At 47.8% G+C, this 26,372-nt stretch overlaps 1 protein-coding gene and 1 pseudogene across 2 annotated transcripts in view; both read right to left on the reverse strand.

Annotated features, from left to right (window-relative positions):
- The window catches only part of DENND11 (DENN domain containing 11), a 46,022-nt gene that overhangs the window by 3,701 nt on the left and 15,949 nt on the right, over positions 1 to 26,372 (reverse strand). Inside the window, exons 2-9 of one of the 2 annotated variants that reach the window (XM_044920101.1) lie at positions 24,668 to 24,767; positions 23,561 to 23,719; positions 13,127 to 13,280; positions 6,349 to 6,487; positions 5,208 to 5,339; positions 4,838 to 4,988; positions 4,170 to 4,238; positions 2,040 to 2,254 (exon numbers count right to left, since the gene is read on the reverse strand). In XM_044920101.1, coding sequence (XP_044776036.1) covers positions 2,059 to 2,254; positions 4,170 to 4,238; positions 4,838 to 4,988; positions 5,208 to 5,339; positions 6,349 to 6,487; positions 13,127 to 13,280; positions 23,561 to 23,719; positions 24,668 to 24,767 — 1,100 coding nt within the window. In that variant the 3' untranslated portion in view covers positions 2,040 to 2,058. Of the gene's footprint in view, positions 1 to 290; positions 2,255 to 4,169; positions 4,239 to 4,837; positions 4,989 to 5,207; positions 5,340 to 6,348; positions 6,488 to 13,126; positions 13,281 to 23,560; positions 23,720 to 24,667; positions 24,768 to 26,372 lie in introns of those variants that run through there. The other variant, XM_044920100.1, reaches the window with a different exon arrangement.
- On the reverse strand, positions 7,138 to 7,719 carry LOC110582897 (annotated as a pseudogene).

The raw sequence follows: 26,372 nt of genomic DNA on the forward strand, positions 1-26,372 counted from the left end.
ACCTGGAGTTACAATTCCACAGAAACACAAGTGTCTGCGCGCAGAAGTGCTTAGAGACAGTCATCTTCCAACAGACCCCTCGGGTCCTGAGGAAGGAGGCCTACGTCCACCGAGAGAATCCGACCTTTCCTGTCACCCCTGCCCCTGCTTGAGACACACCCCACCCCCCCAACTTCGAAAACCTTGAGCCTTCAGACACCACAGAAAGTCACCATTACTTGACCCAGGCCAGAAAGGCTGCTCCTTCCCCAGAGACAAGAGAAGGCTGCTCTTCAAGGAAAGAGGTGGTGAAACTTCTTTTGTAAAAATACATCTGACTGAAATGATGGCTAAACCCACACGGAGGAGGAAAGAGTATTAGTTGTACACTTTACATTTCAATGCCCAAACTTACATATTTACATCAAAGATGCTACTTTGATTAACCAGGATGTATTTGCATCTGCCCATGTGAATTTCTTTAGTCTTGAATCCCGTATCAAGGAGCTACAGTGAAAATATTTCTGAATAAAGCAATGAGCCCTAAAAAGCTAGTCTTGAGATCAAACGTGTGATCCATCCATTCGAAGGTTATTTCTCTGCTGTATGAGCCCGGCTGGAACCCGGTCACAGACGTGGATCCGTGGATGGCTAGGCCAAAGACACAGCCAGGCAGAAGGTCCAAAGGGAAGAAACTGTCACCAACAATCCAGGAGCCCAAGTCCAAATCCTAAACTATGGCCAAAAAGACCTCAAATCTACTCACGAGAGCTGGCTTCAAACTACTCCTGTCTCATTCAAGTTGGTGTCCCTGGAATGGCCCGGCCGAAGAGAAGAGACAGGGACCGACAGGAGTCATTTCAGACCAAAACATGTCAGGGGAATGCAGGTGAACTCACCACGGACACCCAGGGGTTCCAACCACTTCCCTGGGTGAAGGCACTGTCAAATTCACTCTCTTGACACACGTGTTAGTGTCTGGCCCCAACTACTTAGCTCAAGGAATGTCATCTTTGCAAAAGAGAAATCGGTGAGGGCTCCAAGCTGGTACACAGTCTTGCTCCGGACTCGGAGTAACCAGCTCAGATCCTTGCTTGACTACGGAATCCAGTCAGTCTCGGTTTTGATCCAGAAGCTCTGCTAGTGATGTGTCCAGAGAACTCTCAGATGGAGAAACATCTTCTCTCTCCTGTTTGAACCCCAACTGCTCTGCCTTTGGTAGCAACAAACATTACTCTTTAAAAATACCAAAATTACTCCAAGAGGATAGTTAGCCCTTCAAGGAAACTACACCGTAAAATGAGTTTGCTTGCGAGCTCCAGGGCCATCCCTAGAGGAGAGGGACTTGGGGAAAGAAGGGAGTATCACAGGGAGGGGCCACCACTAATTTACTCTGAGGGAAGTTTCCAGGCTTCATTCTACAATTTGAATTTCCAGCTGGCTGGTAAGAAACCTCTTCCTGTCATTCTGTCCTCAGAGAAGCTCATCCTTAGCGACAGAAACATCCTTTTGTTCCTCTCTGAGGTCTCTACCCACATGAACAGAGAAGATGCAGGTTTGCCCTAGTGAACAGGAAGAGGGATTTGATCCCAACCCTGAACTCCCGCAACGGAGAAGAACCTTGAAGGGTCATGAGGTCTAGCTAGCTTCCATCTCCAGGAGATGCACATCCACGGCCGTCCGGGACAGCTCTCTCATTCTCGAGTACTCAAGGTACTCTCTGAGGAGTCTGCCCCAGTGTTTGCAGAGCTTGGCCCGCTCCTAGTGATAGATGGCCTTCACCACAGCCCGTCAAGTCACTCAACAAGGAGATGAGAGAATCTGCTCTGATCACCAAATCAGGCAGCAGTTCTGGGAGAAAGTGGTAGATTCCCACATCGTACCAAAGCAGGACATAAAACCAAGGTGGTCTCGTCTTACCACTAGGAAGGAGGGGAAGAAAGGAGACTGCAAAAATCACATTTGTTGGAAAGTAGAAACCATAGTCCTGTGCGTCAACTTAATAAAAAAATGAGGTCTTCTGGGGCCCGGCGTGAGATCCCCACGCGAGAAAGGCTCACCAGCCTTGGCCCACTCTTCCTATGGGCAACAGGGGTTGTCGATGACCAACATGACGTCGATGCCGTAGGCCTCCAGCAGGTCCATCAGAAAGCTCCGGTCCCCTTGTGGGTCTAGACCCATGCCGCGGGCATGCTCAGCGGTCAGGGTTTTATCTTGACTGGCGGACACCTCCAGCAAAGTCTGAAATATCCGGTTGTTTTGCTCTAGGAAAAACCTGCGTTCACCAGATAAGACACAGGGAAGGGAGGGCAGAAAAGCCAAAACAAACAAGTCACCCAATAATCCACACATGAGGAACCAAAACTACATTGCTGTAAGATGATTTTAAATGGTTTCAAACTCAGAAATACCCCTGAGAAAGGGAATAGGATCAAAGTTCCAGGGCTGTTAAAGGGACACCAAGTTTAGCAAAGAAACCATGGGCGTTAATCACCGTATGATTGGCCAAGTCTCTGAACCAGTGATGGCCTGAGTGCCAAAGCCCAACTTTCCTGCAGAAGGTTACTATAGATACCGTGCTCCTCTGCTTCCCGGTCGTAAGGGGAAGAGAAAGGAAAAACAAAACTCCCCAAAGCCCCTTGATGATGCGGTTCTGAGGTCAAGACTGAATGTGAGGAACTAAAATTCACCTTCAAAGCCCGGGGACAGGCCACTGGAGCCAGCAGCAGGGGCGAGGCTTAGCGGGGACAGAGCAGGGCCCTGAACCGGCCCCCAGCCTGAGCCACCAGCTCCCCCAGCCTGAGCACCGGGCCCCCCAGCCTGAGCCGGCGCAGGGCATACTGGGCTGCTGCTGGCTGTGTACACAGCAGAGGTGGGGCTCAGAAGTTGGGGCAGGCCTGGGGAGGTTCCACGGCCAACAAGGCTGGGAGAGAGGGGTGACGGGGACATGGAAGCTGTAGGCACCCATCCCACCATAGCCCCCCATCATCCTTGGTGGGTTTTTTTTTGGTTGGGGGGGTGGGATATACACGGAGCACGATTCGAATGTCACGGGTTTGTGGTACTACGTAAACATACAAGCCATATTCAGAAAAGGCATGCACTGTCTGGACTTTTTAGCTGTACCCGCAGGGCTCTCAGGTTCGGCAAAGGCTCCTCGGGCCCAAAGAAGCTCTCAATGCTCAGAAATTTCAGATGCAGGGGAATGTCTCAGACCCTGACGACATTGCGGGCTCTTTGCTCAATTCCAAACACTGTCACACGTCAACACCACGGAAGGACTGGAAAGTACACCCCATCAGAACCAAAGCACCACCCTTCCGTGGAAATGTCAACGTGACGTTTTCAACCTCCGAGGCAGGCACGGTCCTAGCTGCGAGGGCCCTTCCTCGCCCGCGCGCCAGGACCCGGGGGAGGAAGACCGAACAGGGAGCTGGCAGGACGGTCTGTTCCAAGCACGGTTCCGTCTTCCTTGCGGAGGGCTGGTTCACACAGCCGCTCAGCAGCGAGACAAATGCCGTGAGGTATACAGACCATGGCTCCTGCCCCGACCACCAACACATCTGGGGCAAAGAGCTTTCACTGGGTTCAAAAGTTAAAATTTCTGGGGCACCTGGGTGGCTCAGATGGTTAAGCATCTGCCTTCGGCTCGGGTCACGATCCCAGGGTCCTGGCATCGAGTCCCGCATTGGGCTCCCTGCTAGGTGGGGAGCCTGCTTCTCCCTCTGCCACTGCCTCTCTCTATCTCTCTCTCTGACTCTCATGAATAAATAAATAAAACAAAAAAACAAAAAATTTTTAAAAAAGTTAAAATTTCTGACTACCCCGTAATACTGAATGCGAGGAACGGTTTTATTCGAACAAGGCGACGGAGGAGAAGCCCCTGAGCCTGAAGGACAGAGGCGTCTATGCAGCGGACATCTGCAGGGAACGCTCAATGGAGAGACACATGAGGACTCCCGTTTTCTCTGAACTTCCCTGCTCCTCTCCTTAACGCCTCTGGGGGGTCCCCCGATGGCACCTCAGGGCTCACGGTGGACTCCATACAGAGCCCAGCTCTCAGTGGACCTGGCAGCAATAAAGGACATCCCTGGGCTGCCGAGGGTGACGGGGGAGGGGTCGGGGCCCAAAGCGGTTGGCGCTGCGGGATCCTCAGGGAAACCCCACAAGTGCCGCCCAGGCTGACTTACAGCACAAAGAGGTCCTCCTCACAAGGGTTGTACTCTTCTTCCACCTCCTGGGAGTACAGCAGCATCTGCCTGTGGGGAGGGAGGCCACCTTCACGCTCTGCTGCCGCTACAGGACCCCGACATTGGCCAGGTCATCGGTCAGGCCCCTGCATGGGCCACCCCCCGACTCCCTGGAAGAACAGCCCCAACCCCTGGCCCCAAAGCCTGGAGACACGGACGACGGGAAAGGAACAAATGGGGCTTGGGAGTCCAACCCCTGGGGTCCAGGGCCAGTGCCGGCCCCGTGTGGTCTCAGGCAAGTGGCGATCTTTCTTCAATGCCCATCGAACAGGGATGATGGTGATGCTATTATTTATTTCGCCACTGATACCACGAGACCACTGGTGTCACGGATTACTGAGAATTACGTGAGATAAGGAATAAGCACGTGGGCAATACTGTGCTCACTGGGTGCTCCTTAAAGGCTGGTGCTCTCCCTTGGGCCGCCCAGGTTCCGAGCCCGTCAGAAAGAAGTCACCGCCCACGTACGTGCCACTGCTACGCACCACGGGGTGGGGTGGACAGGACGGGCTTCACGGACAGACCCCCGCCGGGGCCCTCGGTCGGGCTGCGTGCCGGCCTCGGCCGCACCCCCCACCGCCCGCGGGCCCCGGGGAGGCTCCCGCTACCTCTGCTCGTTGAGCCGCCGGTACTTCTCACGGTCAGCACTGTTGATCTTCAGCAGGGGCTGCAGGTGGTCGTGGTGTGTCTTCACGTTCTGGTTATCCACATAGACATCATACAGTTCCCGCTTCTCCTCGAAAATCTTCTCTGTGGTGCCTGGGACATCCAAGTTCAGGGTCTGGCAAGCTGGAGGCCGGCACCGAAAGGCACCCGCCCGACCCCACCACGGAAGCGAGGGGCAGGAGCGCTGCGTCTGCGGGGAGGAGGGCCCCTGGGGAGCCGGAAGGCCGGAGCCCGGCTTCCAGCGGGGCTGTCGTGGGGAATCGGGGCAAGGATGCGTGGGCAGGACGCGCGCGGGGAGGGCTCCGTACTCACAGGCCACATAGGACACCTCTACCTCCAGGCTCTCGATGTCAGCCACGTTCACATAGAAGAAGGGCTTGGACTCAGGAACGGTGCCCCCGATGCCCGGCAGGGAGACGTTGGCCAGACAGCAGCAGCAATACACTGTGGGACAGGGGGCGGGAGGGAGGAAGAGGAGGGGAGGGAGGAGGAGGGTGCCCCTCGTCCCTGCAGCCTGCTGGCCACCCCTCCAAGCAGTCAGCCTCCAAGGACGCTGGGGAGGCTTCGCCCGGTGCGGTCCTAGAGCCTGAGTCACCACGGGGCTCTGGCCTTCTGGGGGGCTGGGGCAGGGCCACGAGCCTTTCGGGTCCCACAGCAGAGCCCGATCTCCAGGGACACCGACGACGCCTTACCACAGCCAACAGACGGTTTCCAGCCTTCACCTCACGAGGCCTTGCTTAGGATCTGGCGCTGGTGACCTTCCCCTTCCTCACAGCTCCTGCCTGGGGTAAGCCCCGCATCTCCCGGTTCCCGCCCTTCTTCCGACCGCCCCCGCTCAGTCACGTCGCCCGTCCCGCTGTGTGACTTCACCTCGAGTGCCTGCATCACCTCCCCTCACTCGCGCTCTCCCCGAGGGACGCCATCCAGCCCGCGCGGTCACCGGCACTCTATATGCCACTCTCAAATCTTCATCTCCAGTCTGCCTTTCCCCCAGGGTCCTGACCCAGCCGCACCAGCGCCTGGTGTCCACCTCGCATACAAAGCCAATGCTATCACTCCACCCCTTCGACTCCTCCGGGACCCCCAGCTGGTGGCCCCACCATCCGGGTCATCCTAGACCCTTCCTCCATTCCCTCACACACATCAGAATCGTACAACCCAAATCACACACCAACGTTTGCCAGGTTTACCTCCGCAGGGTATCAGAATCTATCTTCTCTCACATCTACTCTCTCTCACCGGACTACGGATGTGTCCCCCAACCCACCTTCTGCTCTGCCGCCAGAGCCCACATTCTAGAACACAAGTCCAACCCCGGCATTCCCAGGCTGAAAACCTGGGACCCTCTTGGGACAGCCCAAACTCTTCTGAACTTGGTCAACAATGCAAAGACTCAAGCAGTTGCTACCCCAGGACACCTAGGAAAGAAAACCCAACTCTGGCTTCTAGTTACCTCTATAGCATACGACACCCACGGGAGGGGGAGAAAATATCAAAATGCGCTTTCGAAGTAAGGCAAATTTCCAAAGGATGATGATCTGTTCTCCAAAGAACTTGATAAACTGAGACATGCAGCCAGCTGGGTGTGTGATCTGAAAAAAATAAAGGAGAGGAAGAGATGAGCCTGTTCAAAATGTGAAAAATGATTCAGTACAGCTGTGTGCTAAACAACCCCCCCACCCAGCCCACAAACTCCAGACCACAACCAACAGAGGCACTAAGGGACGGTTACTTCTACACAAAATGGTATTGTTCACTTTAAAGTCTCACTTTTTTTTTTTTTAAAGATTTTATTTATTTATTTGAGAGAGAGAATGAGATAGAGAGAGCATGAGAGGGTGGAGGGTCAGAGGGAGAAGCAGACTCCCTGCTGAACAGGGAGCCCGATGCGGGACTCAATCCCGGGACTCCAGGATCATGACCTGAGCCGAAGGCAGTGGCTTAACCAACTGAGCCACCCAGGCGCCCTAAAGTCTCACTTTTTTTTTTTTTTTGACATGGAATGTTAGAAATTTCTTTATTCTTACTTATTTTTATTAAGCACCAGCTTAATACTGCAGAAAATTTCAAATCACCCATTTTTTCCCTCCCTCACCCAAATTCTTGATAAAGAGCTCTTCAAGTGAAGACATGCTCTCTTCTCTCTTCTGTATAAAACTTTATCAAATAAAGGCAAATAACTGTGTACATCTTGCTGTAAAATGCTGCCCACGGCTGTGGAAAATGTCTGCTCAGGCTCCTTTCACTGTCCAGGTCCTGAAAGACTCTTGTTCATGAACTGCCTCTTCACAAAGCAAGTCCACCACTTGCTAGGTTTATCATTCTGAGGGGTCAAAAACTTTCTCACAAAGTCTCAGTCCAGTCTCTTGTCTCAGCTGCTATAAGTAGGCCCTCATCACCTCATCTTCCTGTTTGTTTGCAGGTTTGGCATAAATTGCATTAAGTGGAAAACCAGGCTCTCCAGGAATGGGAAAATTAGTGATTCCCAGCGTATACATTTCTTTTTCACCTTGGCTTTTGGAATTGCACTTCTGGAGTTTCTTTAGACACTCAGAAATGTAGAGAGTTATATATATCAAGGTTCTATCAGCTTCATTCTTAATCTCATAGTTTTTGAAGAAGACATTGGCCTTAAAATAATAGATGGCTTCATCCACAATATCTGTATCTTTTGTCTCTCTAGGGGCAGGTCCTTTGAACTGACTTCTGATAGGCAACAGTGCCATGTTTCCAATGAGTTTGGTGTCAGGGTCCATGAGAGAAGAGTGGTAAGCCGGCATCTTGGCGGCGCTGGTGTTTCAAGATAGACGAGGAGGTTGGGGTTCAAGCGCGCGCTTCCGGTCCGGCCCTAAAGTCTCACTTTTAAATGAGATTTCAATACTCCAAAAACTCCCCTGATACAATAAATGAAGTCTGAGTTTCAGGATCATTAAGTACTTTGCTCAGTAGAGAAGGGCGCACAAGAAACAATGCTGAACGTGCTTTTGAAAAGTCAGAAAGAAAAGTTTCTGAAATAACAGTACGCCCTCAATGAGAACATTCAACTCAAAACCATTACCGGGCCCTGGAAGGGGTGCAGTGATGAGCTCCCCAAGCGTACGGGGACTGCTACCGTGTCAAGTGAGTATCTGCGCAGGTTACGGGCAGAAGGACCTCACGGGCCCCCTTGCCCAATAACCGCTGCACGTGGGGTCCAGGCTCTTCCTTCCTGCCAAGTGCAAGGAGCCTGTTGCCCCCTCAGGAGCCCTGAGCTGGGAAGACTCCAGGAGCTCTGACCCCGGAAAAGCTGAATTCCAATCCCAGCTCTGCCATTTACTAGTGGGCAGCCTTGGGGAAGTTAGCCAACGCTCCCTGTTCTCTCCTGATCTGTGAAATGGGGAGACCATCCTGCCCCTCACATGGCTCTCAGGACCACCTGAGGAAAAACACATGAAATGCTCAACGCGCAGGTGCTGATGAAACAGGAAGTCTTCAAGCTCTGCTCCTCAGGAGCGCTTTGGAAGGTCACTTCCGAGCTCAAGTGTCCGAAGCAATAGCGCTCACCACCCACTGGGGGCGCTGGTGAGCGCACCTCCGAGGAGCTGCGCCCACAGGGAGGCCGGTGCTGGGCTTGTGGCTGGGAGCCCTGGCGACCGGCAGCATGAGCCTCCCTTTCCAGGGTGGGCGATGTCCCCGCACCTGTGCCTTTCACTTGCGCTCCCCCCACCCCCCCGCCCACTGGCAGAGAGGCTGCCCTCCTCTGAGGGTCCCTGTCCCACCCCTGTGCCTACTCCTCTCCCAGATCTCCGGGAGGAGAGGCACTGAACCACCACCATGTCTGGTCAGATTCCTCCAACCCCAATCTTTCACAAAAGTACTAAGGCAACGAGACAGGAACGGGAACCCAGGCCCTGAGGGCCCCTCCCAGCCTCCCCTCTGGTGATCCTCAAGCCCTGAGGACATTCTTCTACTGCATGAAGGCCTGCCAGTGTTTTGCCCAAACGTGTCCTGGGCCCTAGGATCCCAGAATAAACAATCAATCCTTAATTCTGGTCTTATTTATTCATCCATTCAAGGAAGCACGGATACACTCGGACAAGAAAGATTTCTCACATGCTAACTTTGCACCAAACACTGTGCTAAGCAGGCTCGGTCCAACAATGAACTCTGGAAAGGCCCAGCCCTTGCCCCTCATATAGTATAGAGACTACTGGGAGAAGCAGGTGTACAAGCGATCAAATCCCAGCCTGAGAGCTGATGGGAGGCGGCAGGCGCTGCAGGAACACACAGGAGGTGCCCGACCCAATTCTTGGAGAGACACGGAAGACTTCCTGGAGGCAGCGTGTCTCAGCTTGAACACGAAGGAGAAACTGGACCGACGGTGTTCTTGGTAGAGGGACCAGCATGTGCAAAGGCCCGGGACAAGAGACAACACGTCACTTCCTGAGAACTGTCAGTAACTGAGGCGCTGGGCCGGGACTATGCCAGGGCAACGCGGGAAGGGGTTATATTGAGGGACATTTCTCCTGCTTTCACCTAAATCTATGTCCCGGGTCTGGGCCTCATTCTGCCGTAGCTTTTATAGGAAACTCTTTTCCTGACTTATGCAGCTCCCGCCTTCACGTTTTTCCCTCCAACCTTCCAGGGGACATACTCCAGGCTCTCTTCACTCCCTAACCGTGGCCAGCAACCCTTGGGCTCTCTCTCCATCCCTTGCCTCCCCTCTATCCCGAATCCCTGCCCAGGGACTCCATCTGCTCCCTGGGGCTCAGTCCCTATTCTCTGTCCCACTTCCCCACTTCCCAAAGCGGGGCATCTACCAGGCACTGCCAGAGCCCTCAGAGAGGCCTCAAGCCTTCCTTCCTCCCTTGCCAGTGATTTTTGACTCTGCAACCATCTCAGATCTGACCCCGAATTTAAAAACTTAAACTTTTCTTCACGTGTGTGTGCAATCTGTAAAAATTCACTGAACTATATATATGGATTTTTTTTAACTTGTGGCTACAAAATATTATGTTTCAAGAGAAAGCTTCTATAGACATTTCTTTATATGTACATATATGTGATATTCCATAAACGACCAGTGGAATCATATATATATATACCGTTGTTTCAAGTGCTGTCATTTTCCTCCTGGTCCTTTCCTTTTTCACACATATATGCATCATCCCTCCATATCTTATCTCATCCCCAGGTAATATATGTATTAATAACCTCGTATACACCCAAGCATTGTCCCATGCAGATGTATGCGTGTGTGTGTTTATACCTACCCCTGAGGCTGTGATTATTTTACAAAAGTACAAGATCATATCACATACAGTTTTCTGCACTTTGCTGTTCTCACACAAACACACTTCCTGGTAGACCTTCCACGTCAGTGACGTATGTTCTAATTCATTATTTATACTGGCTATATAATATATGGGGCATTCTCATTTTCTACCACTCTATACAATGCTGACTTAAACATTCTTATATAGACATCATTATATTCTGGTGGTTTATAAATAGAGGGCAGATCCTAAAGAGTGGGATTGCTAAAGCAAAGGGTACATGCATTTTTAATAAGTACTAACAAATTGTTTTGTAAAAAGGTCATTCACATTTCCATCTGCAACCTATCGCAAAGTACCCTTTCCCCTGCATCACCTAGAATTTGACATGTATGTTAATGAGCTGCCCTCAAGGGAGCAAAAGCAGAAGGCAATTTTACGTTCTCTCCCCTCTGTCCCTCCTTCGTGGCCTGTTGGGGAGTGGAATCCGGGGACACCCAGGTCAGATGCTGGTCATCTCCCTGTGGGTTTGAGATAGCCCAGAAGCAATTTGAGAAGGAAAAAATGGGTCAGAGTTAGGAGTGGCAAGGAAAAGATCCAGGGTTCAGTCAATACTGACCCAGAATCGCCTTAATGACCCTCTGACCATTTCTTAATTATTGCCTCTCAGGGCATGCCATGGTACGGGGAAATCTTTAAGCGACGTGCCCTGGACTCCCATGGCAGCTGGCTTCCTGTTATATTCCTCCCCTGGGATGCAATGACTGGCAACTGGAAGGCAGAAGGGAGGGAGAAGGAGCTCTCTTCAGTTTCTCACTCCTGCTGGTATTTCGCCAGCAGCAGAGGACATCTCTGATTCTAGCCTCCAGCTTCTCCCAGCAGCTCCAGATGAGCCACGCCCCTCAGCGGGTCCAGCATCAGCAGGTGCACAGTGCCTAAGACACCCGAGCACAGGCTGTGTAGGGCCCCTCCTCAAGCCCCTGTAGTTTTGATAATGTCATCCCTCCCTCTGTTATCCCAGCCCTGGGAGGGTGCATTCAGTAGGCAGCCTCTAAGAGGGCCCTCAATGATCCCCACCTCTTGGTATTTACAGCCTTATGTAATCCCCTCTCCCAAGTAACTTGCTTTAACCAACAGAAGATGGCAACATTGCAGGGCTGTCATGTCCAGTTAGGTTACAGAGGATTTTGATTTCCATCTTGCTAGGAGATTTTTTCACTTGCTGACTTTGATGAAGCAAGCCACCATGTTGGAGAGACCCATCTGGCCACGGACTGAGGACAACAAAGAGGCAGCGGTACTGAAGGCCTTAGTCCACTAGCCCTCAAGGAAACCAATCCTCCAACAACTGCATGAGCTCGGAAGTGGATACTTCCCCAATCGGGCCTTCAGACAAGACCCCAGACCTGGCTGATACCTTGACTATGGTCTCATGGGAGACCATGAAGCAGAGGACCCAGCCAAAACATGCCTAAATTCCTGGCTCACAGAAACTGTGAGATAATAAATATGTACTATTTTAAGCCATTAATTTTGGGGTACTTTGTAATGCAGCAGTAGATAACTAATAGAAGGTGGGAGTTGTCTATAATTACAAATATCTAGATTCCCTTGTTCCCTTTTGGTTCCTTCAGTCTTCTAATGCCTAGATTATGGATTCCCTGTAAATTAAAGTATCTTAGAATATCTAACATAGTTTGTGTTTTCCTGGCAAGACCCTAACTGGTACTTACTGGGTTCAAATTCCATAGTCAAGTATTTAAGGTTCTCTACAATTTGATTCCAACCTATTTTTCTAATCATTTCTCTCCTGGTCAGTTGACACAGAAATTCAATCCCAGTCAAACTACAGGCAGACCTCATTTTACTGCACTTCACTTTAGGGGGCTTCGCAGATACTGCATTTTTTATAAATTGAAAGTCTGTGGCAACCTTGCATCAAGCAAGTCTACTGGCGCCATTTTCCCAACGACATTTTCTCACATCGCATCTGTGTGTCACATTTTAGTAATTCTTACAATATTTCAAAATTTTCATTATTATTGGGGCACCTGGGTGGCGCAGTTGGTTAAGCGCCCGACTCTTGGCTTCAGCTCGGGTCATGATCTCAGGGTTGTGAGATCAAGCCCCATGTCAGGCTCCGCACTCAGCACAGAGTCTGCTTGAGATTCCTTCTCCCTCGACCCCTCCCACTCATGCTCTCTAAAATAAATAAATAAATCTTGGGCGCCTGGGTGGCTCAGTTGGTTAAGCAACTGCCTTTGGCTCAGGTCATGATCCTGGAGTCCCGGGATCGAGTCCTGCATCGGGCTCCCTGCTCGGCAGGGAGTCTGCTTCTCCCTCTGACCCTCCTCCCTCTCATGCTCTCTGTATCTCATTCTCTCTGTCTCAAATAAATAAATAAAATCTTTAAAAAAAATAATAAATAAATCTTAAAAATTTTTTTTCATTATTTCAATAAACAATTTCAATAAATATATTTATTACTTCATGCTCATACTCATCTCTGTACCCTCCCAACACCTCATGCTTGTGAACTGTAAATGAACACATTCTAGCACACAGGCAAAGGACTTCAGAACAAATACGTAATTAAGTAGTATCAGGAATATGGAAACTATGAAATATTACATCTATTCATTACATTCTTCATCTTTCATCTTTTCAGTTCAAGGGTCTGGTTTTAAAATATCTAAGCCAGTAACCGAATCAAGTCCACCTTCTCCCTGCTAGGAACCCACCATGACGGGCCTCTCATCCCACATGGCTTTGCACCATGCTCGCAGCAGTGCCTAGAAAGCACATCGTTGCCTTGTGTTTTACAAGAATCCAAATGCTTAGGTCAGAAACCTATCCAAACCAGACTTTGGGCATAAGCCCAAGACATAAATTCCTAATTAATTAAAAAAATAAATAAACCACCACCACTGTAGCAGACTCGAGCCCAGGGCCATGTGAGCGCACGGCTAGCCCTACCTTCATCTCGGGATACATGTATCGGTGGATGGAAGGCAGCCAGTAGACGGGGGGCAGGCTGCTGCCTCTCCCCAGACCGGCATGGAGCACCCCTTTCTTGTCCTCGTAGAATGCAGCCAGATGGGAGTAATGTCCCGGTGTCTCCAGCTGGTGTCTGCAAACACACACACGCACAGTGAGAAGAGCTCCGGCCCAGCTCTGCCTCTCACTGCCCTCACCCCAAGGCCTAGAACGCTTAGGAACCAACTGATAAACTGAAGAGACCCCCATTTTAAGGTTGCCTAGGATGCCTACTTTGGTGTTCCAGAAGATCCTCACGGAAAGCTCAAATGTGGGGTCTGATACTCCCTGATGCCATCGAACACATTCTCCTCCTTGTGGGAAACTCACAGAAGGAACACACTCTGACTAACGTCTATCGTTCTAGAGTAAGGTGTGCTCAAGGGTGTGCCCCTTCCCGCCGGAGAACGTTGGGACAGGGACAGCTTGCAAGACCCCAAATCCCCTGCTTAAAGCTGCTCGCTGTTGAGAAACCATGCTTGTTTGCTTTGTTAAAGGAGACTCAGAGGAAGTTTACCCCTCAGTGTCTCAAGGGAAAACAATTATTACTGGATGTCACCAGGCCTTATACCTTCTGTATCAAGTAATAAAGTAATAAAAAATTCAGAATCTCGGGCGCCTGGGTGGCTCAGTTGGTTAAGCGACTGCCTTCGGCTCAGGTCATGATGCCAGAGTCCTGGGATCAAGTCCCACATCGGGCTCCCGGCTCAGCGGGAAGCCTGCTTCTCCCTCTCCCACTCCCCCTGCTTGTGTTCCTGCTCTCGCTGTCTCTGTCTCTGTCAAATAAATAAATAAAATCTTAAAAAAAAAAAAAATTTAGAATCTCTTATTTTTCTTACTGGGCCTGCAGAGACTGGGCTGTGGGGAGCCCTGTCAACTGTCCCCAAAACCAAGAAAGCCACACGGAATCCCTGGACCATTTGGACAATGGAGAATCCTGCCTTCAAGTCAAGCACAGGAGCGTTGTGGGTACTCTGTGGCGCCATGCTGAATGGAGGTGCTATGGGTTGAATTGTCCCCCTCCACTCTCCTCCAGAAAAAAGATCTGCTGGAGTCCTAACTCTCAGTAGCTAAGAATGTGACCCTCTCTGGACACAGAGTCTTTACAGAGATAATCAAGTTAAAGTGAAGTCACTGGGGTGGATCCTAATCCAATAGGACCGATGACCTTATCAAAAGGGGGAAATCTGGACACACTGAGATACACACAAGGAGAACGCCACGTGAAGATAAAGGCAGAGGTTGAGAGTGATGCATCTATGCGCCAAGGAAAACCAAAGGTCGCCAGCAAACCACCAGAAGCCAGGAGAGAGGCAAGGAGCAGATTCTCCCTCGTGGCCGCAGAAGGAACCAACCTCCCGACGCCTTGATGTCAGACTTCCCGCCCCCAGAACGCTGACAGGATTTCTGTCGCTTTAAATCCCCCAGTTTGGGGTACTCTGCTATGACAGCCTTAGGAAACAAATATAGGGAGGAATACACAGCATTAGAATCTTTTTAGTCTTATTTTCTTGGTGCCCTACAAGTGGCATCATATTGCAACAATCAAGAATCCAAATCATGTCCAAATCATGGTTGACCATGGAGCGACCATGACCGCAATAGGCAAGCGCCCCAATCCGTCGTTGTTGGCCTACCCCAAACTCGGACATAAACCGCTCAGAGTCAAGATTCTCATAGTCCAGCCGGGAGCCAGCTCCAGAGTGACTCCCAGCTCCTGATGTCATGGTGATGCCGCCACTCCACACGGTGACATCTCCAGCAAGTTACCGAACTGTTCAAAATCCGCCCTTTCCCCCACCTTGCCTTCAAAGAGAGATACTAGTCCCACGGCAGTATCCTTTTGAGGGGCAAATGAAATGAAGTAGAAAGAACGCTCACACAGTTCGTGTCCCACTTCGGTCACTCACAAACGTGAGGCTCCTTCCTCCCCAGCAATCCTGCAGTGTCTAGCCGGGTGCACGGTGAGGGCCCAAAACACCGGGTAAAGGGGGGAGATTCAGGCCAAGCCCCTGGAAGAGATCTTAGGGCAAATTCACATTTAAAAGAGAAAAAAAAAAAATCAACATCAAGTATATTTTAGAAACTTATTACTCAGGTAAGTTCCTCTGGGGTGGGGGAGAGGCTCTCTAATTCGGGGGTTCCTATACGTTCCGTTTTAAGCTTTGCACAAGAAGGCAGTCACATGATGTAATAAATGCCTATGAGAGGTGGGGGCTTATAATCCTTTCTTTGACTCTTACTCGCGTGCTCCACGGGAAACCATGGTGGCTCAGCTGTGTTTAATTCTGAGACAATGGCAGATTTCAGATACTCTTCAAGGATGTGTGTCCAACTGATGAAAATTTGCTTAATACAAAATAACGCAAAGATGATTAAGTTCAAAGGTGTTTTCAACTAGGATGTAATTTCCCTAAAGGAACAGTGAGAATCAGTTTACCGTATTTTCAAAACTCTGTTTTCTGCACTAAACGGGGATGTATCAAGGGTAATTTCTGTGATACTCTTTCATTTTCTAGGTTGTTGACTGGATGCTCAATTGTCTTTTCTTTTTGACTACCTTATAAAGCTATACTTGAACCAAGTTTCCTTTTTTTTTTTTTTTTTTTTAAGATTTTATTCATTTATTTGACACAGAGAGAGAGAACACAAGCAGGGGGAGCAGGAAAGGGAGAAGCAGGCTTCCCGCTGAGCAGGGAGCCCGAAGCGGGGCTCGATCCCAGGACCCTGAGATCATGACCTGAGCTGAAGGCAGACGCTTAACTGACTGAGCCACCCAGGCGCCCCTTGAACCGAGTTTCTAAAGAAAAGCTAAGTCAGAGAACCTTAGACAAAAAGCTATGTCCTCTGACAGTCTGAGATATCACTGACAGATGGCACAGAACAAGGCAGTAATATGGAAGACAGAATACGAGCACGGACATAAATATAAACTGGCAGTTCCGGATCAGTGTTAAACAACTGTTGTGTGAGATTTTGCAATAAACAACACTGATGAGCAAGTCATAATACCAAGATAACCCAAAAGGTACTGAAGCAAGGCTGAGAGCTGGAAGGTGTGTTGAGCTTCAAAGACGTGCAAGAGGGGACCTTCTGGGCGATCTTGTCTAGAAGGATGCCTAGACAAGGAAGTGCCACACTGAACACAGGCCAAGCCATTTATGGAAAGTGTCTAAGAGACATGACATCGTAAAAACTAGAGAATGACATGCACAATATATACTACTGATCTGAAGCCTCAGGCAGGCTTCTGGGCCAGATCGTGGGTTCCCCTGCAGGACCAGAGACACTGGGGCTCTCCTTAAGCCCAAGCCCCTTCACAGGTAGAACATAAGCTTACGTGACCACGCAGATGCCCACTGCAGCTAACCCTGCCTTCCCCTACATGCCCCAGCAATAAGGTATCCAACGTCAGAGTCAGAGATGCGTTTGTACGACAGTTACCCTTCATCACTCCGTGTATTCGCTCCTGCTCTGAACCTGTTTGTCCTCTGGCTTTGCAAGTACAGAAAAACAGGCATTCCCTTTTACTGCTGGTGGACGTACAAAATGGTACCACCTTTCCGAAGGGTCACTTGCAATTTGTATCAAATTGTACACCGCATGTACTTTCTGACCCGGTGACTCCAGTTCTAGGAGTGTGGCCCAAACGACTACATCTGGATTTACCTACAGTGATGCTCATGTTTACAGGGGTGAAATACAAGAAACAACCCAAAAGGGGCACCTGGGTGACTCAATCGGTTAAGCATCTGCCTTTGGTTCAGGTCATGATCCCAGGGTCCTGGGATCGAGCCCCGCATTGGGCTCCCTACTCAGGGCGGAGTCTGCTTCTCCCTCTCCTCTCCGCTTGTGTCCTCTCTCACTATCTCTATTGCTCTTTCTGTCTGTCTCTCTCAAATAAATAAAATCTTTAAAAAAGAAACAACCTAAAAGCCCAAGAGCAGTGATACAGTTAAGTCATGATACATCTATATGCTGAAATGCTCTGGAACCACCATGATGTTGACAACTATTATGCATGATATTCATGGAAAGATTAACATACCAACTCAGACATTTTAGATGCTGAGTGACCTTGACATTCTTTTTTAAAAATTGTGTATGTATATATTTATACATGGGAAAAAGACTGGAAAATTATAAATGTTAATAGCAGGTATGTCCGGCTGGTGGGATCATGTTCTCTTTACTTTCTTGAACTTTTGTCTTTTTTTTCAGTCTTCTACAATAATTATATGATAATTTTATATTTAGTCTTCTAAACTTTTCACTACAGAAAATTTTAAACTTATACAAAGAGTAGAAAAAAGAATCTTAAGCCCCATTACCCATCAATTAGCTTCAACAATGATCAATATTTTATCAATATGGTTACATCTACACCCTATTCCCCCACTGACAGTCTTCTTCCTGGAATTTTTTTTTTTTTTAATTTTATTTATTTATTTGACAGAGAGAGAGACAGCAAGAGAGGGAACACAAGCAGGGGGAGGGGGAGAGGGAGAAGCAGGCTTCCCGCGGAGCAGGGAGCCCGATGCGGGGCTCGATCCCAGGACCCTGGGATCATGACCTGAGCCGAAGGCAGACGCTTAACGACTGAGCCACCCAGGCTCCCCTTCCTGGAATATTTTAAAGCAAATCCCTTATCACAACATTTTACCCATAAACACCTTGGTATACCTCTCTAATGGATAAAGTCTATTTAAAAAAGAGCATAAACACCATGCCCTTATCTCACCTAACAAAATTAATAATGAAGCCTGGATACAAATTAATACCCAGGCCACATTCGAATGATACCAACTGTCCCCAAAATGTTTTACAGTTGGCTGTTTGAATCATGATCTAAGCACGGTCCAGAGATCTCGTAACGTGTTCTAAGTCCCTTTTATTCCATAACACTCCCTCCTTCTTTTTCTACTTTTTTAAAATGATAAGGTAGTTCTCCAATGTCTTCTGATTAATAAGAACTAGTCACAGAAAGGACTAACTAGATATTGAAGCTAAGAGTTGTGGAGGAAATCTAGTAAGTAAGTTTGGGGTATGAGAAGTAAGAATGAATAGAAAACACAGATACAGTGTTTTCAGAAATCAAGTCTAGTCACGGCTGCAGTCAAACATGGCCCCGACCTGGGCTCACCTCACACATGCCTCTCCCCCTCAGAGCCTCACGCAAGTCCCTCCTCCCGTGTCACCTCGAGCCCTCTGTAATCACTAAGCTGGAAAACCTTCCTAGTGTGACTCCAAATCTAGGAGCCATGAAAAAATAAATGACTTCAATGAAGAAAAACATCTGCGTGACAAAAGGTAATGTGAAAAGATGAATGACAGGGGCGCCTGGGTGGCTCAGTCAGTTGAGCATCTAACTCTAGATTTCAGCTCAGGTCATGATCTCAGGGTGGTGGGACTGAGCCCCGCATCGGGCTCCGTGCTCAGCGCTGAGCCTGCTTGGGATTCTCTCTCCCTCTCCTTCTGCCCCTCCCCCCAATCACTCTCTCTCTCTCTCTAAATAAAATCTTAAAAAAAAAAAAAAGATGGATGACAAAGTGGAAAAATATTTTCAATTTATTCCACAAAGAACAAATCTCCCTACTACACAAAGAACTCCTAGAAATTCATAAAACAACCAAAGGAAAAAAAAAAAGAAAGAAAACTGCAGCAAAGGTTAGAAACGGTTCACAGAAGAGGAAAAACAAGTGGCTCAAATATAAAGGTGCTCAATCTCACTCCTTAGAAAAATGCAAATTAAACCTAGACTCATGTACCATGTTTCACCCTTCAGAACGCCCAAATTCTCAAAGTTTTATTTTGTGTTGGCAATGTTGGGAGGAAACAGATTTGACAAGAGCTATCACAATTACAAATGCCTCTTCCTTTTGAACCACCAATTTCATTTCTAGAAATTTAATGTACACATACTCTGTTCATATGCAAAAGGATACTTGCACACAGGTATTCAGTGCAGCATTATCTGTAACAGCAAAAGACTGGAGATGACCAAACGTCCATCAATAAAAAAGACTCGCTAAACAAAGTGTGGCTCTTCTGTATAAGGCACATACACAGCATACACAGATGTGAGAAATGATAAACTCTCTGTACAGATCCAAGAATAGATCTCCTAGATATCTTGTTCATTGAAAACGGCAAGGTGCACATCAACGTGGATAACCTGATACTCTGTCCATGAAAGGGGGGCGGAAAACGAATATACGTTTGTGTTTGCATATACACACACATTTTGGAAAGACAGAGGAGAAACGGACAGTAATTACTGAGATTATTGGATGGATATGGGAACTGGACCTTTCATTTTTTTTTAAGGTTTTATTTATTTGAAAGAGAGAGCACAAGCCGGGGGAGAAGCAGAGGGAGAGAGGGCGAAGCAGGCTCCCCGCGGAGCAGGGAGCCCGACTCAGGGCTCCATCCCAGGACTGAGAGACCATGACCCGAGCTGAAGGCAGTCGCTTAACCCACTGAGCCACCCAGGTGTGCCTGGACTTTTCATGTTATGCCAGTGGTAGAGTCTGCCTCTCTCTTCTTCCCTGAGTAACAGATCTTTCTGATTGTAGCTCGTCACACAGTCATCTCTTTAAGGACCACAAATAGCAGACCTTCTTGCTGCCAGGCGTGGCTACGAATGAAGAACTGGCCAATCGCATGTAAGGAGAAGGGATGTGTTTAACTTGGGGCATGCCTGTGTTTTTCCTTTGCCTGCAGGCCGCAAGTACATGACCTGGTAACGGTGGGTCGGCTTCTACCATGCGGACAAGGACAATACTCTAGGAGACAGGAGCATTCAAGACAGAAAGACTTGGGTCCCAGGACGACCCAGCAGAACAGAGACATCTACCCCCCACAGACAATTTGCCCCCCCCCTCCCCCCGGGACTGTTGTGCTAGAAAAGCTGTACGTCTGTCTCCTTTGAGTTACTGTATCTTGGGTCTCTTTGTTGTCGCGGCTAAAGCAGAAGACGGTACCTAGAAATGAGTTATGCCGTATCAGAAAAGCATTGTGGCCTTTGGCTCAGCAGCTGGCAAGGGAAGGGGGTGAGAAGAGGTGTTGCAGCCCAGAAAGCTGGGAGCCCTTTTTACACTGTTGCCAAAACTTGTTGGAACTGCAGTAACTTGGAAGACAGGCCCTGTGTCACCCGAACTTGTAACTTCAGGGGAAACAGAAATAAAATGTTGATTGCTCCTGATTTTCAGGGAGCCACTACAAGAGAAAGATGCAAACAGGCAAGAACTGGCCGGTTTGCAAGCCGAAACGGAAGGGAATGCAGCCGAAGGGCGGTGTGTTCTGAGTTCTGCAATACAAATTCAGACTCCAACTGTTTGGGGATCCCAAAGGACTGGGGAAGCCAACTGCTTTTGTATCCCAAAAGCAGGAGGTAAGAATTTCTCTCAAAGCTTCTATGAAAGTCTCCAGTTACGAGTGGAGTCACGGGAGTCGCGCCCATTTGCAAAGATCAGATTTAGGGTGCAGCCTCGGGGTGGTTGCCATTAAAATGAGGAAAAGATGGATAGGCCAAAAACAGACACCAGTAACTAGTCTGTAGTCCAGTGATTTAAAAACTAAGACCCAAAAGAAATTTTGGCAGTGGATACTTTATCTGGAACTGACTGGAAGCGAACAGACCAGAAGCCTATTTAGTTTCTGAGGGACCTGTATTGTCACACAGAAATCCTGCATTTTAGACTAGAAGCATTAAATGGATGAGCCTCTATGAGGTCTCTCTTGGGATTGGAGGAATGTTCTCTAATGTGGGAAGAAGAGTGCACATGGATATCTGAATAGTCAGAGGGGCTGCTAATTTTGCCCCCAAATCCATCTGTCCCTTTCTCGATTGCAACAGAACCACCCGATTTTTAACTGATCACAGGATCACCAACCTAGAGACTACTTCTTCCAGTCTCCTTTGCTGTTAGGTGTGTCTTTGTGATGGAGAACTTAAAAATGGTATGTGAGAAGTGATGATACAACTTCAGGGGCTCTCCCCCTTCCCTCTGCGCTAGATGCAAACAGCAGAGGTGAGCAGCTTTGAACACTGGAGAACATCTTAGAATACGAACTTCACTCTTAGGATATGGTAGAACAATCCAAGTGAAGAAGTGTGGGTCCCTAAACAATTGTAGGGAACAGCAGGCTTCCCACCTTGAGCATTGCCCACCAGCAGACTATTACATCAGAAAAAATCTTCTATCTTATTTGAACCATTGTATTTTGGGGCCTCTGTTACTGCCATTTAGCTAGGACCCTAACTAATATAATGCCACCTTAAAATTTTTAACATTTGAGCCATGAGAAAATAATGTCTACTTGGGAAAATTATTTTTTTTTCCCCAAAAGGAATAATTTTTTTTAAAAGTGTCAGGATCCCAATAAAAATGTTTTTTTAACTCCATAATCTTACTTCTGAGACACAAAGCTGAGGAAATATTTCAAAAACAGAAAAAGAGATCTACATGAAAGTGTTCTCTGCAGTTCCAGAGTGCAGAGGAACAATTAAAAAAAAAAAATTAGAAACATGCTAAATGCTCAACCACAGGGAACAATCAAGAAAACTTATGGGACAACTCTAGCATTATAGAGGTATTAAAATAATCATCAACATGATAAATGCGGCGGGCGAGGCAGAGAAAACATATGTATAACCAGTGCATAAAAGAAACAAACAGAACGGGAAAGTTGAATATTTTCTTACAGGTGGAACGGTTCCTGAAATTAAAAATAAAAGACATATCTCTAGATCAAAAGGGACAAACTATCCCTGGAAAGAAAGTTCAGACACTTCACGAGTAAAGAATCTACAGGGATCTAGAAATCAGAGACTTCTCCAGACAATCAGTATCAGAAGACAGCAAAGCAATACTTACAGCATCCCGAAAGGAAGAAGGAAAGATTCCAGAACCTTCTACCTGCCCAGAGGAAAGGTGACAGACACGTGATTAAGGTGCAAGACCTCAGGGAAGGCAGCACCCACGATCCTTTCATGGGGGACAGAATAAAGCACTTGATAGCAAAACCCAACCAGCCAAGAAACAAATGCAATCAAGAGCTGGGGAACACAGCAAGCCACAGCCAAGCCGTGGCCATGGTGGTACACACGGAACCGAGACCAAAGAACGCTGGGAAGTAGGATTATAGAACTAAATACAGAATAGGTCTCACCATATGTAAGAATTGAGATGTGAACTAGGGCAGAGGAGCTGAGAGGCGGTAGATAAGATGGCCGACTGTGTCCACAACTGAAACACTGAAAACCGCCAGTGACGCTTATGCTGAGAATATATATGTTATTTCTCAATAAAAATAAGAATGACACCCTATCTTTGTGGTTTTCGTAATCTTTTTCCTTAACTTTGAAGGAATATTTCAAGAAATAACGTATCTTATTGTAAAAAAAATAAAATTCACTTGAAGTTTGACAATTCCTTCAGTTTCATTATTCTTTTCCTCTGATCTCTATAAGGAAGATTGAATTCAACGTATTTCAAACTAGCCTGCTATGTGATAAAGTTAAATCCTCATAAAGCATTAATCCTATTTTTGTAAAACTATTTCAATTTTAGAATGGCATTCACTGAATATTCACAATGGATAGCTTGGTGTTGAAATTTAGGAGGATTTAAAAAAAAAACTCATTTATACTTTTATATATACTTTACATAATAAACTTTTTTTCCCATAAACAAATTTCATGTTCTTTCAAAGATGACCAAGACAGTTACATAAGAAAGTTAAAATGATAAATTTTAAAACGGTATAAAAATGTATGCAAGAGTATGATGCCAAATATATGTATTTTTTAAAAGTATACCCACATGTATACCAGAAAAGAGGCAAAATGTGCCATAATTTTAATAATGCTTCAGGGATTAGGGATAGATTTCTCTGTCAAAATCTGAAATGAAATTAGAATTTAAAAAATGTATAAAATCATGAATAGTTTTGCTGCTTCAGTCAAAAATTCCTTTCTAATTACCACAAGTAGTAATAAAAGCCCCAAGTAATAAAGGGTTAGGCTTAAGAAGAGTTTAGAGTCTGTCTGCCTACCTGGGGCAAGGAGGTATTTCCCGCGGCTTAGGGTAAACAAAGATCATGTAACTGTCAACAGATTACGTCATTAAAACTGATGACAGTGTTAACACAAGCGAAGACAAACCCACCCTGCTTTCCCTGCATGTGCAGAATCTTTAGGACAGAAAGGCCACCCCCTGAGGCGTGAAATGTAGCCATGGAGGTTCGTGGAAGACCATCTGCTCCGCTAGCACACAGACTTCATCTCAGAGAGCTCCTCCCTGCCCCCCCCGCCCCACCCCGGTTGGCACATCCCCGTGGCCTCCCCGCACACGAATGCAAGCCACGTACCGAACCTGGTTCTCCAGGAAGTGCATGTACCGGTAAAGCAGGGTGTAGGACGGAGACAGGATGCCCACAGACTTCATTCGGGCGCCGCGCTCCAGCTCACTCTCCACAGGCATGTTGGCGAAGCAGGCCAGGCCGAAGAAGGGCCCCTTTCGGAAATAGCTAGAACGGATCCAATGCGTAGCGCAGCTCACAATCAGAGAGAGAAAATTTTGTTCGGCTTTGTTTTTTTAATTTGAGACGCAGTCCCGAGGAAAACTAGTAACAGTGTCCAGGGCCTGAAGATGGATTTTTAGAACCACAGGGGAACACTGGTCCAGGCCACTCAAACCCACAGACGAGACAACCGAGGCGCAAGGAGATTATGGGATGTGCCGAGGGTCAGCCCACGGGATCCAGGGCCTGACCTTGGCAAGCCTGCTGCTCAGCCGCCCAGACCATGAACATACCCTTCTCCTCTCCTGCAACACAAGCCATGATAGGGAACCAAAACAAAGATTTCTCTTCAGACCCGTCTGGAATGGTACTGTTTTATGAGCATAAACCACGTTGGTTTCTTCCCTCACTTCCTGAGTCCCTGATACTTTTAATAGGGCGAGGACCAGAGCTATCACTTTATTCCTTCCCCTTTCTCACACTTGTCCTGGTGGCAGCCCAGCAAGAAGATTCAAGCTACCTCGTTCGGCCCTACCCTGATGTTCTAGCCGTCTGTCCTCCTCATGTGGATCTTAATTACACAGCACTATAAACCGGCCTTACTAAAAGCTGGAATTTCAAGTTTTGGCACAAAAATGTCTTAAGGTAACCCAAACTGAACTGAAAGTCCGTTCTTTCAATAAAGCCAAACCTTAAGCGAGGTCTAGTATTTTCCTAAAAGGAGAGAGAACCTCTGATAGTTCTTAACTTTTAGGGGTCATGAAACCCATTGAGAACCTAATGAAAGCTGGGGACCTCCTTGCTAGAAAACGGATATAAACACAAAACTACATGTATATTTCCTGGGCATTTCCACACACCTTTGGAAGCCTCCCTGAGGAGAGCCCTTGCTCTAGGTAAAGTATGAGAGAAGAGGAAATGATACAGAGAAGATTTACATTCTGAAATACTTACATGAAGTCAGACTGAATTTTATGGGACCCACTGGCCATAGACTTGAACTCAACACCTTCAAGGTCAATATCTTGAGGTAGGCACCATTCCACCATGTTCCCTGTTGGGGGGGGGGGGGAAGGGAGGAATCTAAGTTAAAAGAAACAAAGTCATTCAAAGAAGAGGGCCTTGGGCAGGAGCTGAGGGCATATGGCTGCCCAATACATGCGTTTCTGACTCGGCCACCAAGACGCTCAAGTGGGTCATCTCATCCACCACCTGCATGCTGGCCGAGTTCCCCAGTTACTCCAAAGCGCCAGGAGACCAGCCTTAAAGGAGCCTTCCATCTCCACCTTGAGATGAGCACAGTCTCCTGTCTAGCAAGGATATGGTCTTTGGTGATGTCATTCTGCTTAATTACTTCCAACCCTCCTTCCTTTCATGGCCTCACTTCCCAAGGGCGTGTTTTTACCCTCTCTCCCCATTTCCTTTCCTTAACCCCCGGCCCCAAGATCTTGCTCCATCTTGTCCTTCAACAGCTACTGACTTTGACAAACCTCAAAGTCTGTATTTTGATTCACATTTTCATTGACCTCTTTGTGGCATTTGAGAATTCCTCAAAAATTTCTTGTTTTCCTTGATTCCAATGATAAACTACTACAGTTCTTTTTCTACTTCTCTGATCTAGGTAGCTGTTTCCTTCCCCAACTCTTTCTCCTCTCTCCCCAGGTGAGGCCCATATCCTAGTTTCAGCCATCGGTTCTTTGCTTCCAGAACCTTGGGGCTCATTCACTCGTCATTAATTACTGAGTTTCTACTGAGCTAGATATTGGAGCTACAAAGTCAACTAAGACATAGCCCCTGACCTCAAAGAGATTAGAGTCCAGGGATAAACAAGGAGACCAGACGATTACACTTCCAGGGGATAAACGCCATGATAGAGGAGAACGTGGGATTTTAGAATGAAGCAGGCATGAGCATCCATCAGATTGAGGGAATCAGAGATATGCGCAATTAACAGTGTTACCCAGAGACTTGACAGAGCACTGTGGAATATTTCCTACTATTTTCTTGCATATTCAAAAATTTTCAAAATAGAAATACTAAGCTATGTGTGAGATTTCACTTTTATTTTTTTCCTAACAGCTTTACTGAGATACAATTCACATACTGTACAGTTTACTCAAAGCAAACAATTCAAGGGAGAGTTGTGTAATCATCACATTTTCGACTTTCTCCCATTTTTAAATATGATGAAACAACGAGACATTAGAACTTGCTTCGTCACCCCTAACCAGCTGAGCGGGTGCCCTGCAGGGGCTGTCAGGAGCTGAGGGGCCTGGCCTGGACTCCCTGCATGAGGCTAGACCGGTCACCTGGCGGTGGATGGTGCAGCAGTTAAACACGCACCTGGGCTGAGTTAGACTTGGCTTCAAGGCTTGGTTTTGTTACAGGCTGTGTGACCTTTGGTAAAAACCTCTTGGAGTCTTGGTTTCCTCATTGCAACATGAGGGCAATTCAGTAAGCGAGGAGGCTGACTCACCTGTAAGATTGCTCCCAGCTACTTAATTCCCAACTTCAGTGAAGGGAGAAACATAATTAAAAATAAATTCCTGAGTATCCAGTACCAGAGGGATCCGAATTCCCTGAAGACAGAGGCTTGCACGCTTCCCTTGTGCTGAGCACCTGGCAGAGGCCTCGGCGTTCCTCAGCGACTGGCCTTGGC

The sequence above is a fragment of the Neomonachus schauinslandi genome, chromosome 12, assembly GCF_002201575.2.
Source record: "Neomonachus schauinslandi chromosome 12, ASM220157v2, whole genome shotgun sequence".
Taxonomy (NCBI): Eukaryota; Metazoa; Chordata; class Mammalia; order Carnivora; family Phocidae; genus Neomonachus; species Neomonachus schauinslandi.